We start from the raw sequence: 21,088 nt of genomic DNA, 5'->3' as shown, positions 1-21,088 counted from the left end.
ACGCGCCGACGCAGGTAATAGCTGATGCAAGCCCTGTAGGATTAGGTGCAGTCCTGGTGCAGAACCAGAAAGGAATCAACGTTCCTGTGTGCTACGTGAGCCGCCGCCTGACAGACTGTGAACGGAGATACTCGCAGACAGAGCAAGAGGCACTAGGTCTAGTTTGGGCCTGCGAGAGACTTCATCCATACCTGTATGGGAGACAGTTTGATCTAGTCACAGATCACAAACCACTAGAAGTGATCTATGGTCCCCGTTCCAAACCCTGTGCGCGGATAGAACGATGGGTTCTTAGGCTACAGCCTTACGAATTCAAAATGGTCCACATAGCAGGGAAGAGCAACATCGCTGATTCGCTATCAAGACTCCTGTCAAGCAGTGTGAAACAGGCCAAGCACAAGCATGGAGCCGATGAGTATGTGAGGTTTGTGGCGGTGAACGCAACACCGAGAGCACTCACCACCTGAGAAGTGGAGGAGGCATCCGCCGCTGACCCTGAGCTTCAGGAGGTACGCGAAGCCATAGCGACTGGACACTTTGAAAAGTGCAAACCATATGCTGTCGTTGCAGGCGAGCTATGCACAGTAGGATACCTTGTTCTGAGAGGCACACGCATAGTGTTGCCACAGGCCTTGCGGACGCGGGCACTTGCACTAGCCCACGAAGGACATCTGGGTATAGTGGGAACAAAGCAGCATCTCAGGACTAAAGTGTGGTGGCCTGGCATGGATAGGGCTGCTGAGAGACACTGTAAAGCCTGCCACGGATGTCAGATAGTGGCTAGACCTGACCCACCTGAACCGCTGAGACCCACACCGCTACCTGATGGACCCTGGCGGGATGTCGCCATTGACCTACTGGGGCCTCTCCCGTCCAACCACTCCATTTTAGTGGTAGTAGACTATTTCAGCCGGTATTATGAATATGACGTCATGACCACAACCACATCAGAAAAGGTCATAGACAGTCTGGAGTCAATATTCAGTCGACATGGACTGCCAGTCACAATCAAGACTGACAATGGACCCCAGTTCAGATCTGAACAATTTAGACTGTACTGTGAGGAAAACGGCATCACACACATCAAAACCACACCGAAATACACTCAGGCCAACGGAGAAGTTGAGCGTCAGAACGCGTCACTGATGAAGAGGATTCGGATTGCTCAATCAGAGGGACTGGATTGGAAAAAGGAACTGAGAAAATATGTGACAATCTACAGGAGCATCATCCATCCCTCCACAGGTAAAAGCCCTGCCGAACTGCTTTTCAACCGAAAGATGAGAGGAAAGCTACCGGAACTGATTGAAGTGAACACAGATCAGGAAGTGTGTGACCGTGACGCTGAGCAGAAGGCAAAGAGTAAGCTGTATGCTGATACACGCAGAGGAGCACAACAGTCAGAGGTCGGTGTCGGTGACACTGTTCTCCTGAAACAGGACAAAACTGACAAGTTCTCTACCACATTCAACGCAACACCACACAAGATCATCAGTAGGGCCGGAAACAAAGTGGTAGTGGAATCGCCAACAGGAGCACAGTATTCGAGGAACACCACCTTTGTTAAGAGATACGAAGGAAAAGGTCTGAAACAAGGGACATTCCAAGAAGAGGAGGACACACAGGAAACTGAGGACACAGAAATCAGAGAGGCAACAGAAGAACACACACACGCCACTGATAATCAGAGTCCACAAGCCGAACATAACTATGACACACAAATACAGACAGGCGTGCCAGACAGGCCGCAAAGGATCAAGCGAACACCCAGTAGACTGTCTGACTATGTTTTGAAGTGAAGAGGATTCTCAATGTGTAAAAAAAAAAAAAAAAAGAGTTGTACAATGTTTTGATTTCTAATTTGGAAAATACAGTGATTTATAATAATAAGAAAAAAATGTTGTTTTCTCCGTATTGTTCATACACGCAAAGTCCATCAATGTCATAATATAATTATATCATCATTTTCAGTGGTATTGCCGAAGGTTTCTGTAATATTTAAGCTGCAGAAGATACAAAGTTGAGCATTAGCCAATAAGAAATGATAAGTTAGTATTCATAGTGCAGTGATATCAGCAGTATTTAATAATGATCATCTGACAAGCTATACAGTATATGCTATAGGCAATGCATTGTGGTTGTTGAAATGTACAGCTGTTAGGGTTAAGACGATGTTTTCATAATGTTAAATGTTGTAAAGAGGATACTCTGTATAATTCTGTGTATCACTGTGTGAACTTTGTACAGCCTGTACTCTGGGCTCTGTGTATTACTGTGTGAACTTTGTACAGCCTGTACTCTGGGCTCTGTGTATGAACTTTTCCTCACCCATTGTCCACTCCTTATCTTCAGTCCCAGCTGGGCGTCCACTTCGATGCATAGATTGTATATGATAGGGGCCTGTATATATGCTGTAGGGGAGTGTTGTGCAATGTTGTGCAATAGCCCCCTGAGTGTTGTGCAATGTTGTGCAATAGCCCCCTGACTTAAGGCCATAGTGACATCACAGGGGACGGCCCTCTTGACCATCTAGGTGACTGATAGGATCACAAACTGCCTCCTCCTTTCCATTCTGTATGAGAATAAAAGACTGGCTCTCAGGAGGAGAGATTAGTGTGAATCTGGGGGTCTCTCGCAGGAGAGGCCTTTAGATTCATCCTCCTTGCAAGTAAATAATAATCATGATTGAATCCGTGTCTCTTTGTTGTTTAAAGTCTACTACGGTCTGTTTGAACTAGCGATGGGTTAGCATGGCCTGCTTTACAACCAGGCTGATTAGAATATAGCATTTAACCCTACTAGAATCGAACAACAGCATGGCTACTAAAGTACCTATTCCCCTGTTCCTCTGCTTCTGTGTCTGATTGCTAATACTTACTAGCTTCAGCTACACAACAACCATCTTCACATGGAACTTTTAACTATTTCCCTCATGTTTTATGTCTGCAACCAACATACAATGACAACCACATTAAACATAGGAAGTGGCCGTTGATACAAGTGTGTATTCCAATGCCAGTCCCATTGAAAAGCCCTCAATACATTATATTCAGCAGTAATACAAATGCTCTCAGTTACATTTCATGTGAAATTGGTGGTACAGAAGGTTATAATAACATAATAATTGGATTTTGGTTCACTGTATCAACAACAACTATGCATAGTAGCATGTCATACCAGATGGCTAAGATTATGAAGAACAATCTTGCAAGGCAAAACATGGAGTTGTCATTATATTTGAGCACTCATTAGGCACGTTTGCATGCAGACCCTCAGATACAGGGCATACTATACATCCGGTAGGCTATGGTCCACAAGTCTGCAGCTGTGGTCTACCCACAAGCACACGCACACAAATACACATCAAATACTTCGACAGTGCCCCAGGAAATGGCAAACCAAAGACCTAGTGTTGAACGGCTCATAAACAGCTCAGTCCCGACTTAAAATGGGTTAGGGGTGGGGAGAGTTTCGCAAATTTGCGTCATTTCAATGGTTCATTAAAATCTATCTCTGCAGGCTTCGGCATCCATATTGCAATGGAAACAATACAGTCATGCACATCTGTTGAGCTGTCATAACAGATCCATTTACTGTTATTTACCATCTCATCATTGCAGAATTTCAAGGATGAATACCACTGACTATCCAGCTCACAACATGGCAAGGTGAGGCCTTTCTCTCAATATATTTGAATAATTATATATTTTTTCACTAATGTATTCATCATTAAAATCAGAATGAGGCCTATAAAAATGAAATGAGTGTTGTAGCATGGAAACAATAGGGTACCCACCTGCTTCTTTTAGAAAATCCCATTATGTCATGAACTAACATCATTATGGTTCCCATACACTGCAGTATGGGAAGGCCGCTGATGCAATATCCTGATCACAATCCTTATGAATCACCAGCGTATCAGATCATCATTATGACATACTGGGGATATCACTGCACTATAAATACTAATTCATCATTTCTTATGCTAATGCTCAACTGTGTATCTTCTGCAGCTTAAATACTACAGGAACCTATGGAGAAACCACTGAAAATTATGATAATTATGATTATTATGACAATTCCACCAACAATGGACATTGCGATTATGAACAACATGGAGCTCGATTTCTGCCTGTGTTGTACTCCCTGTTCTTTGTGCTGGGGTCTCTGGGAAACTCTCTAGTTCTCTGGGTCATCCTGGTGGGGGTGAGACTGCGTAGCATGACGGACGTGTGTCTGCTGAACCTGGCCGTCTCTGACATGCTCCTGCTCTGTTCCCTCCCCTTCCTGGCTCACCATGCCAGGGACCAGTGGGTGTTTGGTGACTTCATGTGCAAAGCCGTCCTCTCTGCCTATCATGTTGGCTTCTACAGTGGGATCTTCTTCGTAACCCTGATGAGTGTAGATAGGTACCTGGCCATAGTCCATGCTGTGTTTGCCATTAGAGCCAGAATACGCACTTACGGGCTTGTCGCATCCATCATGATCTGGGTAGCTGGTCTCCTGGCCTCATTACCAGAGGTACTGTATCTTAAAGCACAGACATACGACCATGAAACATTTTGTGCCCCTGACTACGATGAAAGCAGCCAGAAGTGGAAAACTACTGATTTTTCTGCTGTTGGATTCCGTACAATGTGGCTGCATTTTTCAAGGCCTTGGAGTTATGGGGCATCTACTCAAGCTGTGCGACCAGCAAATCCATCAGTGTTGCGCTGCAGGCCACAGAGGCCATCGCCTACTTCCACAGCTGCCTCAACCCCGTCATCTATGAGTTTGTAGGGCAGAAGTTCAGAAGACACCTCAGAAGACTGCTGAACAGAGCACCGTGCAGTGTGTGTCAGCTCGTGACGACCCACCTGCCCCAGGACAGAGCCACTGGGTCTGTCTACTCACAGACCACCAGTGTGGATGAGAGGTCTACAGCTCTGTGAACAGCAACTGTGACCATGCACCATTGTTGTGTCCATCCATACCTTTATACATTCATTCCATTGCGTTGCATTAATTATTTCATTATTACATTAGATTACTGTATAATGCATTCGTGTGGTTTACCTGCTGTAATTCCATTCTATAAATGGTAAACACCCTTTTTTTGCTGCTCCAAAGCGCTTTACAACAGACTCTCATTCACCCATTCACACACCAATGGCGACAAGCTGCCATGCAAGGCGCTGGCCCGCTCACTGGGAGCAATTTTGGGGTTCAGTGTCTTGCCCAAGGACACTTCGACATGTGGCCATGTAGCCAGGGCTCGACCCGCCAATCTGCCAACCTTGTGATCATTAGACGGCGGCTCTACCTCCTGCGCCACAGCCGCCCCCTATAAGGGTGCTTTCTAACATAAGGAATGTTTATATCTATTATGCTACTCGCAATGCATTGTGGTTGTTGAGATGTGCAGCATGGCTACTAAAGTACATGTTCCCCTGTTCCTCTGCTTCTGATTAGATCAGATTATTTACCACTTATGCATTTCTCAGTATTAAAGACAGAGGGAGAGAAGTCTCTGGCAGAGTTAAAACCCCTACAGTTACCTTCATAGTTTAAAGTTCACTCATGTGTATCAATTACCATACGTCTAGTATGAGTCATACAAATATGGGTGACGAATAATGTTTCAGTTCTTAGAAATAATTTCTTAAAAAGTATAGGTAACAAATGTCCATAGAGAGAGAATCCTAAAAAGTAATGGTCTTTGTGATCAGAATAATCAAAATCATTATTTATCTTGGTGTCTTCCTGTAGGTGAATGTAGTTACAGGGCCATACTTGTGGGTATGATGACTCACAGCATTTTCTTCTTATATTGATTTATTATCTTCTGTAATGTTATGTGTGAAGTCTAGTGAACAAAAATAAAACTTAATTGAATCACTCCCAATCTTCCACCGGAGACTGAAGACCCATCTCTTCAGGGTACAACCTTAACTGTCCCTCCTGATACATCTACTACCCCCCTGTACTGTTTCTCCTGAGATATCTACTACCCCCCTGTACTGTTTCTCCTGAGACATCTACTACCCCCCTGTACTGTTTCTCCTGAGACATCTACTACCCCCCTGTACTGTTTCTCCTGAGACATACTACCCCCCTGTACTGTTTCTCCTGAGATATCTACTACCCCCCTGTACTGTTTCTCCTGAGACATCTACTACCCCCCTGTACTGTTTCTCCTGAGACATCTACTACCCCCCTGTACTGTTTCTCCTGAGACATCCCACAAAGCTCAGCTTATAACTCTCCCCTTGCAGCCAGGCATGGTTTTGGGGGCGGGGTCAGATTTGATGCATGGTGTTACAGAATTGGGGGACGGTCTCTTTGTGGGTTTTAGAATTGTTTGTGTGTCTCTCTCTCTCTGTCTGTTTGTGTATCTGGAATGGTACTGCAGTCCCAAGAGTGTAAATTCAACAGCTTCAGAGTGTGTTGTTGGTGGTATAATGGTACATGTGTGAATCCATTGAGGCTTTAACAGAGGAATATAGAGCCTACTGAAACTTTCTATGGGTTTCTCAATGCCCATTCAGGTCTCGATAAGAAGGTACATGAATCCAACTTTCCACTGGACTATAGATGTGAACTTGCATTGAGGCACACTGGCATTGGTTTTTCTAAAAACTCGAGTTGTATCAATTCAGTTTGAACTCAGACTTCAAGTTGTGGTTGAGGAGCAGGGGAGGCTGGTAGAAGTAGAAATAATGAGGAAATGGTAATGTATGGAATGAGGAGTGGTGTATGGTATGGAATGAGGAGTGGTATCGAACACATGTTTGATACCAACCCCCTCCACCCACACCCCTAAAAGACGTGTTTGATACCATTCCTGTGTTGTATACCATTCCTCTTTCCATTTCATGCATTACAATGAGCTTGTCCTCTGATTCCTGCCTCCACCAGCCTCCCTTTTTTGAGGAGGCTATTCATGGCTTGTTGACCAGCAACACAGTCCATCATCCTGGGTGGTGAAGCATGGCACCTACTGTAGTAGCATGGCACCTGCTTGACCTGACAGGATTTGGGAAGAAGACACTCAACCGTCCTGCGTCATATCTCATGGGACTATACTCAGGGTGCGTTCGTAAATTCACTCTGAGAGCACCGAAGCGCACACTGGGTTCAACATCATAAAGGGGGTAATTTGCTTGGACAAGAGGCATTCCATGAGTGCATATCAGATTTCCAGAGCGAATTTACGAATGCAGCAACAGTAGGCAGCACAGATACTCCACTACTGTGATACCAAGGGAACCGGATGCTCTAGTTATCTATTGGAATCAAACCGTACTCTTACCACCATGGGTGCAGCAAGTAAAATGCCCTTTTAACAAATCGTAGCCAGGCTATCCACAGTGTCTTATTGAAGCCTTTACCCGATGTAGCCAAGCGAAGTGCTCTGACATTTGCTAATATAGAGTCCGGTACATTCCGATTTGAGGAGTCGGCCATTTGACAACTCCTAGGTCGCAAAGCGGCACGCACAATGCATTTGTCAAAGCTGGACTTTCACTTGTGTGTTTTTAAATGTTTGTTGTTCATCATTGTAGGGTTTCGTATAGTGATTTTGCGTATATTATTATTGAAAAGGGAGACTCTGCAGAGCCAGCTGACTTGCAATGAAGGGAAACCACTGTTATTTTGTACTGTAGCGATATGTAGAGAAGTATGGTAGATTATGAAGTTGAAATTATTTATAGATTTTAAGACAGATATTGTTTTAGAGAATGAAGGATAATAATGACTGTAGAGATGTAATGATTTATTTAAGCAAATACAGACATCAAACTGCTACCTCTCAACAAATAACTGAACCGTTTATCTGTAAAATAAACATAATGTGTTACAGAATGTATGAATACAGGCAATATTTGAAAGCTATGGTGACATTGCAATTGAGGGCATTTGCTCATATTTCTGTGAACTTTCAAATCCTAGAAAGCGTTCCACTTCATGGCCTGTTTTGCTCACAAATCTGAATATAAAGGTAAGCTGATCTACATGGGATAAATCGGGCGTCGAGTCGACTATTACAGAGAAATACTTAGCATCATGTAATTCCTTTGTAATGGCTTGTTTAGTTTTCTCTCCCATTTGTTCTATACATTGTTCGCAAATTGTTGAGGATAAATATGAAACACTGCCCCTTCCCTTTTGTCCAAACTTTCTTATATGCTCAGCCAAGAACGGGTCATAATTGTGAAAACAATTCTAAGATGCCCAAGTAGTTTCCATTGTGTGGGGAATCTAGCAATTCATCACGCCCCCTAAATGCGAGACCCCTCTCCCCTAAGAACTCGATGACGGAGACAACTCTCCTAAGCACCTCTCTCCAATATTGCCTCTCAACATCGATTTGCTTCATAAGGTCGGCGTCCACGGTGGCACATGTGATTCTCTGATGCAGGGCAAGCATGCAGGCTCGATGTTCTTCACTTCTCTCGTGCTCGCCGATTCGCTCTGGGTGTTTCCAGACAGTCACAATAGCCAGTAACGAATGCAGCATGTGACTTAGTGGACAACAGCTTGCATGCAAAACAATACATATTTCCTGTGGATGGGGAATACGTAATCCACTCTCTGTCAACCACTTGGCCATTGGGCAAAAAATGCATTTCAGCTGTTCATTTGTTAATACTCTGGATTTGCCACCAATCCCCCACTATCCCTTACAGACGCTAGATCATTTGCACGCCGATTCTGGAACACTTTAACTCCTCTGTCAATTAGAACCGGCCACCTTGGCCCGCTTACTTTGAGTGATCTCCCACAAAGCTTGGGTCAGTTACGGTTTCAAACCAAGCCTCAAACCAGGCGGCGGAGGCGACACGCGTTGCCGTTTGGCCTCTTGAGCACCGGCCTGCACCTCTTCCTCACTCGCCAGCGCCAACAGTTGCCCTGGTGGTGCAGCATTCGCGCTAGCACTAGCAGTGCTGCTGACTGGCTCTGGCTGTTGCTCATCTCCCACGATGGGCTCGTCAGCCTCCCCCGCAACCCTAATGTTGTTCTCTTCATTTGTTTTAATATTCTTGAAAACATTTGAAATTCGAGGAACATGATGTAAAATATCAGATTGTTTTGCTTCTTTTTCTTTTTTTTATCTTTCGTTTAGCTGCTCCACTTAATGTGTGACGGTGCTCCATTTTACCTGTGCGTTGTCAGTCTCAAGTTCATTGTTAATGACATTGACCTCGCGACCTGCACCAGTGTGACCTCGTGACCTGTCCCCAGTACACAAACTTTAATGGCGCCCTCTAGTGTCTAGTTTCTATAGCCTACTCATTAATAATGGGAATGTAGCCTGTATTCGCATTAGAATCTGAGTAGGCTATAGAAACTATGTAGCCCACACAAGCTTCTCTTTTTTTGCAAGACGTGGGCCCCTATAAAATTGTTCAAAATAGTATATTCAAAAGTATATTCAAAATAGTTTTTTTACGTTCATATAAGGAATCTCATTTGTCCCAGTTACAGTAGGACATTTTCTACCAGCATCCCTGCGACAAGAAATGCAAAGGGCCCCCTGATCTCTGTGGCCCCTGGGCCTGGGCCCGGTAGGCCCGTTCAGTAATATGTATTTGCCGAAAATGACATGTAAGACAAAACACACCTTACAAAACAGCACAACCAGTGAAGCAGGATTTAACCCTCTATGGCACCTTGTTGCCTCTAGGCAACATACCCATTATTGGCCTTTTACATTCACACAATGCATCCCCAGTTATGATGCAATACTTAGAAAAATAGGCAGGACCATAAGGAACCAATAGCAGTGTTTGAATTTGTCACATGTCTCTCTGGAGGCCATGCAGCATCCCTTTCTTCCAGACCTTCCCACAAGAATTAGCTTAGACATTTCTGTCCACAAAAATCGATTAAAAACATATTTTCCTGGCCTTTTTCAACCTTGAAAAAAAATTATTCACAATAATAGGTAAGTAAAGCTTACTTTCTAATAGTTTAATTTACTTTATTTGCTAATTAAGTAATGGAAACTTGTTAAAATGCAAATGTTGCCTTGAGGCAACACCGTACCATTATGGTAAGTTGCAAATGTTGCCTTGAGGCAACACCGTACCATTATGGATTCACCATGACACCATGACACTGGTCAGGCGCACCTGTCAGGGGGCAGGCGTGCCTCTCTTGGGGCACCTCTCGGGCGCCTCTCGGGGGCACTCTCCATGCCATTACTTACCATTACTTACATGCATGTACTTTAGCCACTTTACTCTATTATACTGAGCCAATTACCACTATTGCACTATTGCACTATTGTCTATTGTATTCCACCCCTGTACATTGTACCGCACATTTAAAATCTTTTATCTAGTATGTTTTGTATAGATAGTTATGTCTAATCTTGTCGTATTATATTGTTATTTATTGTTTTTGTTTACTATGCACCGTGCATGAGAGGGAAATGCAATTTCAGCCCTCTGTATGTCTGTACATATATTAGATTAACAATAAAGCTGACTTTGACTGACTTTGACTGACCATTATGGCACAGTGTTGCCTCAAGGCAACGCACACCAAAAAGTACCCCCCAAAAAATCTTTATTGAAAATGTCTTTAGATTATGTTTATTTGGTCTATTCTAAGACAAAAAAACACTCCAAACATTTTTTTCCCAACTGGATTCATAATGCGTGCCATAGAGGGTTAAGATTCTTTCTTTTTAAAAAATGTGTTTTACTATAAATGCAGCAGAGGTTTGTTGGCAGGTTATTCCAGATGATCTATAAATAAACGTTCTCCGTAAAGCATTAGTTCTCGAAAGAGGCAGAACAAGCTTCCCATTGCTGGATCCTCTAGTCGTGACGTTAGAATTATAAGGTTCTATCTCAATTTCTGTCAAAATCTGATCCATTAGGTGTTTATTAATGCCTGTGTGGTGTTATTTTTAAAATGTTTCAATTTTTTAGTTAGTGTAACCAGGGAGTAGCTAAAAGGACTGTAGAATTTAGGAAGGGGCTGGTTATCTAACTAACTCTAAGCTAAATAGGCAGTGTAGGAGGATACAGGCAGGGGGCGCCAGCAAACCGTTAGACTAGCAGTTACTATCGTTAGCATTAGCATGGGAATTAGCATTAGCATTAACATTGGAATTAGCATTAGCATTAGCCTTGGAATTAGCATTAGCATTAGCCTTGGAATTAGCATTAGCATTAGCCTTGGAATTAGCATTAGCATACAAACAACTAACACACGGTAACGGTATCACATATGAACAAACACATTTATTTACATAACTGATGTATACATCCCCCGATATATACACTCCCTCCCCGCCGGCCACACACACACTCACTCACTCATAGTATCTGGCCTGAACAGGCTTATAGTCCCGGACTGTGGTGCGCGTTGAGGCCTGGTCGGATGGCATGTGCGTCGAGGAAGGTAGCAGACAAAAGGGGGGGGGTGACGTAGCAACGCGGAGGGAAAGGGCCTTCTTCGTGGTCCACGACGAGGTGAAGGGCCCAGGTCCGGTGGTCCACGTCGAAGCTCCGATGGAGTCAGCGTTCGGTCGCAGTCCGCTCGTGGAGGCGACGATTCTGTCCAGTTTGGCGTCTCGCGTGGTCCAACGTTAACAGCCGGCTGCTGGCAAGGCTGTCTAACGGGGACACAACTAAACTGGGCTACAGTGGTAAACGCAATAATCACTTTCCTGGCGTCTTCAGCTGCTGCACGGTGTGCGTGTTACTGAATCCGCCATCTTAGATTGACTTCTCGTTACTCTCTCTCGTTTGGTCTCTCTCGTTCTGATTCTCATCACACACTGACACACTGAGCACTTCCGTTCCTATATATACACCACCGAACCTAGCATCCGGGTCACGGACACACCCCGGATATACCACGTCATCAAACATATACATAAACATTACAATAACAATACATACACTTCACGAAACGTATATGAATAGTATAGAAAATAACAAAGGAAATAACTGGGGCAAAATAGGGCTGGTTTGGGGAAACTAAACTGGCTCTAAACTGTGGGCCTTCACAACAGCCGCCCCATGAAACCCTCGGTTTCAGTTAACTAGGGAAGGCACACTGGCTAGGCTGCTCTAGCAGCGTGAGGTAGGAGGTGATAGTGTCCTTCGTACTTTGAGGGAGCTCAATCAGGCGTGCCACAGGTCGGGTGTAAGTGCGACCACCAACGTCCACGATGGCCGTCCGCACCCTTCCATCCGGACCCGGCAGGACCTTGGTCACTCTGCCTGTCTGCCAGGCGGCGCGTGGAAGGGACTGGTCGATCACCAGTACCACGGCACCTTCGGACAAGTTGTCTCTCTCCCTCAGCAGAGTCTTCTGCTTCTCCTCCTTCTCCAGGGCGCGGATGTGCTCCTCGAAGCAGATCAGAGCGTCTTCCTTGTCCATGTTCTGCAGCTCCTCGTACTCAGCGAAGGTGGGGTTGTCCAGCAGGTACTGCTGGGCCTCGGACCAGGTGGTGCGGTAGGTGACGTTGGCCATGTTGTCCAGAATGCTCTTCAGCGCCTCCCAGTTCCTCTTCCTGAGCTGCTTGGCTTGTTCCTTCTCCTTCTTAGCCTTGTAGGCCTTAAACGCTTGCTTCTTCTCACTCAGCTTGGGCAGGGCGCTGTAGCGTGGGTCGTTGATGATCATTCTCATGGCTTGCTCCCATGACGCGTTGGATGAAACACCCTTCTCCTTCAGAAGCTCTTTGAAGGCCTGCTTGGCCTCCTCTTTTGGGTTCCACTTGTACGTTTTCTTCGCCAACTCCGGCCTTTCCTCCTTGGAGGCGTCTACAATACTGGCTGAGACTTCCATGGCTGACGTGTACTCGACGGAGTTGACGGGTGCGTCAATGCTGACCTCGGCCACGTGAGGGTGCATGGCCACCTGCAGGTGTTCCTCGGCAACAGCTGTTGCCGCCATGGCCTCCATGTCCATCATGGTCGCCATGGTAGCAGCAGGATCAACCTGAAGAGTGGGGACGGGGGCGGTGCCAGGAGCTGCAGCGTCTACCGTCCCATTCTCCTCCGCTTTGATCATCGCTTCCAGATCTTCCAGCTCTTTGGGCTTGGTCCACCGGGACTCCTTAGTCTGGGAGTTGTAGTAGTAAGGCTTTCCCGTGTCAGACTTGTACTCCTTCCACGGGCACTTAGACAACATTTGCTCAGCAGGAGATTTCAGGTCGTCTGGTTTCTCCCATGAGGACTGTTTAGTCTCTGTGTTGTAGAAGTAGGTCTTCCCATCCAGAGACTTATGCTCTGTCCACAGAGGCTTCTTCTTTGGTTGGTCATCCTGTGGTGAACCATTTGTGGTACTAACTGTTCCAGGTGCACTGGCAGCAATAGATTCCACTCCAGGCGGTCCGGTTGGTTGGTTTGCTTCTTCGGTTCGGACATGGAGGGATGACGTAGCTCTCCCGTCTCTATCTCTCCCCTCGGTAGCGCCTTGGAGGGCCCACCCAAGCGCAGTCTTAACAGCCATCGGGCAGCCTCGTGGTCCTCTCAGCGGAGGACGGAGCGACACGATCAGTTCAGCGTTGTCCGAGCCGATGAGAAGGGTTGGCTCCGCTCCTTCTATCGGATGTAGGTCTACTCGCCGTAGGTGGGAATATCTTGCGCGTAATCTCTCCAGGGGGTAGTCGTAGCGGGAGAGCGCTAGCTGGTCTGCGGTGAAGACATTCCGAAGCCGATATCTGTCCGACGGCCGCCCCGCCGGGGAGATAGAGAAGTTGATTCTCGCCCCGGTGACCTCTTTAAGGTCGCGACGTATCGTGCGCAGAGTCAGCTTCTCCGCAGTCCCTTGGAGCCCCAACTGGCGCACTGCCCCCTGGAGAAGGATGGTCCGTTCCGACCCGTCGTCTAGAACGGCGTACGTGTCGTACACAGCGTTGTTGTGGTGAAGTCGGACCTTCACCACCTTCAGTAGGACCTTGGAGCCGCTGCTCCGGGCTGGGTCTAGGTAGTAGACAGGTGTTGCCTCTTCCGGTGCGCTACCGGACCTAGGGCTTCTGGTGCCCTCCGTGGACCTGGCGAGGGAGACCTCGTGTAGAATGTTGAGGTGGACCTCCTCACAGCGATTGCACTTCCTCCTCAAGGTGCAGTTCTTAGCCAGATGGTCGCGCCCACAGTTCCAGCACCTCTTGTTCTCCTCGAGCCACCTCTGCTTGGCCTCGGTACTCAGGTTGTTGAAGTCACTGCACTCATTGAACCAGTGCTCGCTGGTGCAGTACGGACATGGCGGTGGACCTCTCCGTCCCCTTTGAGGGGGTTGAGAGGAATCCTTTCCCTCAGGTCGGGCTTTCCTCTCTCTCCGAGGCTCCTCCTCCGTGTGCAGCACTCCTACTGGGCGTCCTCTGTTCGAGCTCGGCCTGTCCCAGCGGTCTCCCTTCTCCCTCTCCTTCTTCGGCTCAGCGTAACCCATGGCGTCTACGTTGGTGTCATGCACTTCCTCCAGTAGGAACTCCGCGAAGGCAGCCATGCTCAGACCCAACTTCCCGGGGTTACGAACGCGCTGCTGTCGCCGGAACCTCTCCTGCCGGAAGCGTGGGATCTTGCGGAGCAGCCGCTCTACGTTGGAGGTGCTGTTGATCTCGCTGGCGCCAGCTGGGCCCTGCGTCTTCAGCATTCCAACCAAGGTGTGCACGCGGAGCGCGAAGTCATCCAGCGCCCGTTCATCCTTGATGGGGGCCTGCTGTTCGAGGGCTTGCAGTTCAGCAAGGGCGTGGTTCCAGGGACGACCGTAGCGGGCATCCAAGTCGGCGAGCGCTCTGGTGTAAGGTGTCGGTGCGGAGGCATGGGCCAGAACCATGTTGTGGGCTCTGGGGTTCCTCACATGCTGAAGGAGAATCGCATATTTGTAGGACTCTGAGCAGGAGTCGTCCAAGAGCGTGTCTAGGCAGATGCGTAGCTCCACATACTGGCTCCTGTCCTCGTCCTTGAAGAAGGGGAACTTGGGTCCCTCCACCTGGGGAAACATCCTGTAGTGGATGATCGGGGCTGGAGTGACGGTCTGGGTGTCCGGCCTGCATGCATTTCGGTGCACTGGAGGACCTAGGGGTGTGCTACGCTCTTGGGGGATGGCTCCCCTCCCGGGCAGCGACGCTGGCTCCCTCTGGGCCGCGTAGCGGTCGGGTCCCTGGTCCTCTTCCTTCCAGGTGGTCAGCTGGGCCTGTAGTTGGACAGTCATGGCGGGGGTCATGGAGCCATCGGCGGGGGGTTCAGGAGATGGCACTCGAGAGGGCCGTGCGGATGATGCTCTGGAGCTACGGGCCGACGGAGCTCTGCTGATGCACACGTCGCGCATGGTCTGCATCACTTCCTCCATCTTCTCCGCGTGCAGTTGCTCTCTCTCCATCTGGAGGCGGTCGCGCTCCATCTGGAAGCGTTCACGTTCTAGCGCCTCCTGGCGCTGTCTCTCCGCCGCGCGTTCCGCTCCGTCCATCTGGAAGCGTTCACGTTCTAGCGCCTCCTGGCGCTGTCTCTCCGCCGCGCGTTCCGCTCCGTTCATCTGGAAGCGTTCACGTTCTAGCGCCTCCTGGCGCTGTCTCTCCGCCGCCTCCATCTGGAGGCGCTCGCGCTCGAAATGGATGCGTTCCCTCTCTCGTTCACGCTCGAACTGGAGGCGTTCTCGCTCTAACGCCACCTCGGCCTGTTGGCGCATACATTCGGACAGCGCGGCACTACTCCCTCTGGAGTGCAGGCTATCCGCCCCAGAGGCAGAACTGCCCACGGAAACCCTGGACCGGGAGGAAGCCACTGAGCGGCAGGAGCTAGGTCTCGAGCGCGCCGTACTGGGAGGCAGATCGTTAAGGCTGAGGCCCTCCCTCTTCCGCCCGCAGGCGCTGTCGGACCGGGCCTCTCCTTCCTGCTCTTCCGTTTCCACGGCAAAACCCTGCGGTTCTGCCATCTCATCCTCAGGCTGGTGCTCTTTGAGGGCTGTCTCAGTGCTAGCCACCCGCGCGCCGGCGGACACCTCGGCCTCTCCGACCACTGTATCCCGTGGAGTGCGCTCCTCGCTACCACTCAGTGAGCTTTCGAGCTCAAGCTCATACTCCTGTAACCTCGGAGGCAACCGCGGGACTCTCTGTGGTCGTGGCTCTGGCTCAGGGGGCGGAGAAGGGGGGGTAACTGTCTGGTCTGGTTGGCTGCGCTCAGCCATGCTATCACTACACTACCTATCCGGCTCGAAGGACCAATTGTAACCAGGGAGTAGCTAAAAGGACTGTAGAATTTAGGAAGGGGCTGGTTATCTAACTAACTCTAAGCTAAATAGGCAGTGTAGGAGGATACAGGCAGGGGGCGCCAGCAAACCGTTAGACTAGCAGTTACTATCGTTAGCATTAGCATGGGAATTAGCATTAGCATTAACATTGGAATTAGCATTAGCATTAGCCTTGGAATTAGCATTAGCATTAGCCTTGGAATTAGCATTAGCATTAGCCTTGGAATTAGCATTAGCATACAAACAACTAACACACGGTAACGGTATCACATATGAACAAACACATTTATTTACATAACTGATGTATACATCCCCCGATATATACACTCCCTCCCCGCCGGCCACACACACACTCACTCACTCATAGTATCTGGCCTGAACAGGCTTATAGTCCCGGACTGTGGTGCGCGTTGAGGCCTGGTCGGATGGCATGTGCGTCGAGGAAGGTAGCAGACAAAAGGGGGGGGGTGACGTAGCAACGCGGAGGGAAAGGGCCTTCTTCGTGGTCCACGACGAGGTGAAGGGCCCAGGTCCGGTGGTCCACGTCGAAGCTCCGATGGAGTCAGCGTTCGGTCGCAGTCCGCTCGTGGAGGCGACGATTCTGTCCAGTTTGGCGTCTCGCGTGGTCCAACGTTAACAGCCGGCTGCTGGCAAGGCTGTCTAACGGGGACACAACTAAACTGGGCTACAGTGGTAAACGCAATAATCACTTTCCTGGCGTCTTCAGCTGCTGCACGGTGTGCGTGTTACTGAATCCGCCATCTTAGATTGACTTCTCGTTACTCTCTCTCGTTTGGTCTCTCTCGTTCTGATTCTCATCACACACTGACACACTGAGCACTTCCGTTCCTATATATACACCACCGAACCTAGCATCCGGGTCACGGACACACCCCGGATATACCACGTCATCAAACATATACATAAACATTACAATAACAATACATACACTTCACGAAACGTATATGAATAGTATAGAAAATAACAAAGGAAATAACTGGGGCAAAATAGGGCTGGTTTGGGGAAACTAAACTGGCTCTAAACTGTGGGCCTTCACAACAGTTAGTAATTAATAAAATACAAAGGTTCCATCTCACAAAACATAATGGAATGTAAAAAAATTGACACTCAATATCTCTGAACTACCCTAAACGGAGATAGAACCGTATAATTCTAAGCTCACGTAGTGTTATAATGCACAGTACTATTGTACTGTTGTACACTACTGTTGTACCCCCTCCTCTTTGCGCTGGGGTCTCTGGGAAACTCTCCCTCCGTCATGGGGTACTGTTACATCAGCATGCTTGCCGTGTTACACATACTACCTTTGCACATACCATATTTTTGCACGTTTGTATATACCTTTATTATACATATATATGTATACATCTGTATACACCATAGGCCTACTGTATATAGCTACCATAGCTGTACATCCATCTCTTGCATCTCTCTCTCTCTAACTACCTACTTGTCATCTATCTGTCACTATCTATGTCACATGTCACTATCATGTTTTATACTACTATTTGCACTTCTGGTTAGATGCTAAACTGCATTGTGTTGTCTGGTACTTGTACTCTGCAATGACAATCAATAGAGTTGAATCTAATCTAATCTAACCTAAATCTACAGAGGTCAAGGAAAAAGTACAGTGCAATGAAACTGATCCTGGCCATCGTGTGTGTTTGTAGTCTGCTGGGTGCCTTACAACATAGTGGTGTAGAAGGGTCAATTCTCTGAAGTCAAATGTACCACCCCCCAGAGGGGAATGTCTTGAGGAGTCAAATCTGTGATGTCATGAGTTGAGTTCAATGAGGTGAATGATGATTGGCTGGTTCTTATCAATGGCTCCTGGTTTCAATACTGTGGTATTCAAGATGGTATAAAGGTTGAGGTGTGAGAATAGTTTGTGGTAGTTCTTAGGGTTCTGTGGGTGAGGTCACCTTTGTTCCTGGGTGCTGTTGTGTTTGTTTTCATGTTGTAAGTATGTAAGTGTCAGTGTGTTGTAATGATCATTGCTCATCTCTCACTGTCTCGCTCTATTCTCTATAGGCTACTAGAATGTAACTTTTTTCTATTAAGTATTTGCCTTGTACTAGATATGTATTATATTAAAGCCTCATTGATTCATTCTATTTGACATGACCTTGTTGTCCTAATAAGCACCGACTTTTCTAACACCAACATTTCTATGCATAATTAATTGGAGTCAGATGATCTACATTAGACGTGTTTTGCCACGAAGTAAACATTAACTAGAAATCTCTGCCATATGTAATAGACGGAAACGGTTCGCAGTAAAATTCCACTCTACAGTGGTCTTCCTCAAGACCCTGCAGATGTTTGATATCAATAACAGCGACTGTGAGGTTTCACTGCAGGTCGACACATCTGACGGAGTCCATTGCACTGGCTCACTGCTGTATAAACCCAGTCATCTACGCTTTTGTGGGAGAAAAGTTCAGGAAGTGTTTAAGAAATATGTCACAGACAGGATCTGGTTAAAAAGTCCTCAAGTATGCTTGGTCACTTTTCTGTTATCTCCATATTATTAAAGTGCAGATCGTAAGCTTTCAAATGATGTGTCCTACATTGACATCTAACGAAGATATGCACACACCACACACACAGTGTAAACAGAGACAACATGCATATCTTGTGAGTTGCTGTGACCAGTATTCAGACAGTTTGTTTTCCACACTGCACATTCAGCAGGGCAACACCATTGGCGGTGTCCACACTCAAAATCACACTTCATTTTTGTTTCCTGTTTTTTTGTTTGTTCTTTTTTTAATGTCCTTCTGAAAGCAAAATATGGAGCTTGCAGAACAGTCATGTCATGTTGATTGTATAACAGATCCATAACATTGTCCATCTCATCATTGCATCATTTCAAGGATAAATACCACTGTCTATCCAATTCTCCTAATTTATATTTAAGTATACTTTTAATAAGGTTATTTGAAATGTACTGTACTTTCAAAACACTTAGAATGTTATTTTTGTCATATTTAAAGTGACTTTCTAAGAGTATGAAGTATATTATAATGGAATTATAATATTATAATAAATAATGAATGATGTGTCACTAGCATAGTTCTGTATATACTAACAGTACAATTACATTAGATAGAAAACACATTGGTATTTACACAATGTACTTTTAATATTCTTTTTAAATATTCACCTTTATTAAAGTCCCATTGAGGTTGAGGAGGACATGACATGTAACTCTTGCAGCAGGTCAACTGCCAAGCCAAGAGGCCCATAGGCTTCTGACTTGTATATAGTGCATACCTTATCTTGGATAGCAACAATCAAAGTATACGTACTCACTGTTAATACATAATCCAATCTCAAAGTGAGCATTGAATCCAAAAAAGCATTGTAGAAAGGTGCCCTTGAGATGGGAATGCTGGGTAATATGTAATTGACTTTAAATACACTAAAAGTATGTTAACATTCGATTCTAAACACAACTCATTGAATATTTTGTTTGGGATTGGGTCCGTTGTGGAACGCACTATAGGCATGTTGAAGGGACATCAGTTCCCTTTAAATCTTGAATTAAACAAATGTTCTCGGCTGATAACAACATCGTTCATTTTATTACGAGCCACTTGTATGAATTACAGTATAGGCAGTGTGGCTCACATGCCTGTAATATCTCTGCATAACCAGCAGGTAATGTGAGTACGCAAGGTCAATACTCGGCGTAGAGCTACGATCGTTTCCACGGTCAAATTGACTCACGTTGACATTGTATAAATCACTACGTTGATGTGGTTTTCTACGTACGACACGGGTAAGATCAAATTTGATCTAAAGTACTTTCTATAAATGAGGCCCCTGGTGTTGTCATCATGTTTGAGCACTTGATAGGCATGTCTGTGTGCAGACCCTCAGGTGCAGGCCACACAACCTGAGGTTTGTACGCACAAACCAATTATATTATGAGACCATTCTAATGGTGGACTGATGAAGTAAAAGGTCCCTTTAACACAAGGTTTTACAGGATGATGCAGTGACATCAGCAGTACCTATACCGAGCCACGCACCAACAGTAAACCACAAGTAAAAGCTGAAACAACGTGGTCTAGATTTGAGTCAATGATGTCCTTTTTCTGAGAGACGTAACACAGACTGAATGTTAGACTCAGGATGAAGGTTCCACCATCATAGAGAGGTTATAGAGAAGGCAGATACCAATAATGAGCTACCTACTCTTCATGCTAATTGTCTTTTAAAATATTAATTTTAAATGTAAAAAAGATATATCGACAGTGCAACAATGGGACAATTAGACAAAGTTTTGCCACTGTCTATGACTTAATTGTGTACTTTAGATTCAGCTACTTTAGTAGATATAGAGGCTATATACCTAAGTGGTCTTAATTCTGTGCATACTATCAGTGTGTTATGCAGATGTGTTTGTTGCAGATATGCATGTCTAGCTTTGACCACCGTTCTATAAATAAACAAAATGATCACTGACAACCTACCCACAATGTCCGCTGTGAGTATCACTGCAGTGAGGTGTCCAGGTGTGTTTTAACATCTTTTTTAGATTGTTATAGACCAAAGACCATCCAGCAACTGTATTCACAAACATACAGTAGATACTGTATAGTACTACATGAAAGCAATGGCCCAGTTTCCAAAGAGTTTAAATTAAGTCTCACTGTTAACTTCTACTTTAAAATAGTGGACCATTTGTTATGTACAGTATCAATTACTGTCTTGCTATACTGCTGGAAAGTAATGTATTTTCATATTGCACTAGAAGAAGAAGAAGAGAAGGTTCAACATTTGTCATTACACAAAGTACAGCGAAATGTATTTTATGCTCTAGGCACAGGGTCAGAGCCATAGAAGGCGACCCTGG

At 46.2% G+C, this 21,088-nt stretch overlaps 2 protein-coding genes across 2 annotated transcripts; one reads left to right on the top strand and one right to left on the bottom strand.

Moving 5' to 3' along the window:
- Positions 1 to 4,110: 4,110 nt before the first annotated feature.
- ccr8.2 (chemokine (C-C motif) receptor 8.2) lies at positions 4,111 to 4,934 on the top strand (the record flags this gene model as incomplete). Its single annotated transcript, XM_080541060.1, has 2 exons — positions 4,111 to 4,521; positions 4,611 to 4,934. Exons 1-2 carry the CDS (start codon positions 4,222 to 4,224, stop codon positions 4,932 to 4,934), a joined length of 624 nt encoding a protein of 207 aa, XP_080397186.1. The 5' UTR covers positions 4,111 to 4,221.
- A 2,153-nt stretch (positions 4,935 to 7,087) lies between these two features.
- LOC308166732 (pre-mRNA-processing factor 40 homolog A-like) lies at positions 7,088 to 20,434 on the bottom strand (the record flags this gene model as incomplete). The annotated part of the gene is made up of 3 exons (XM_080541059.1): positions 7,088 to 7,092; positions 12,282 to 13,361; positions 20,428 to 20,434. 3 exons carry the CDS (start codon positions 20,432 to 20,434, stop codon positions 7,088 to 7,090), a joined length of 1,092 nt encoding a protein of 363 aa, XP_080397185.1.
- Positions 20,435 to 21,088: the final 654 nt, after the last annotated feature.

The sequence above is a fragment of the Nansenia antarctica genome (assembly GCF_963989245.1).
Source record: "Nansenia antarctica genome assembly, chromosome: 10".
Classification (NCBI taxonomy): domain Eukaryota; kingdom Metazoa; phylum Chordata; class Actinopteri; order Argentiniformes; family Microstomatidae; genus Nansenia; species Nansenia antarctica.
This window is presented reverse-complemented; position numbering and strand designations above follow the sequence as displayed.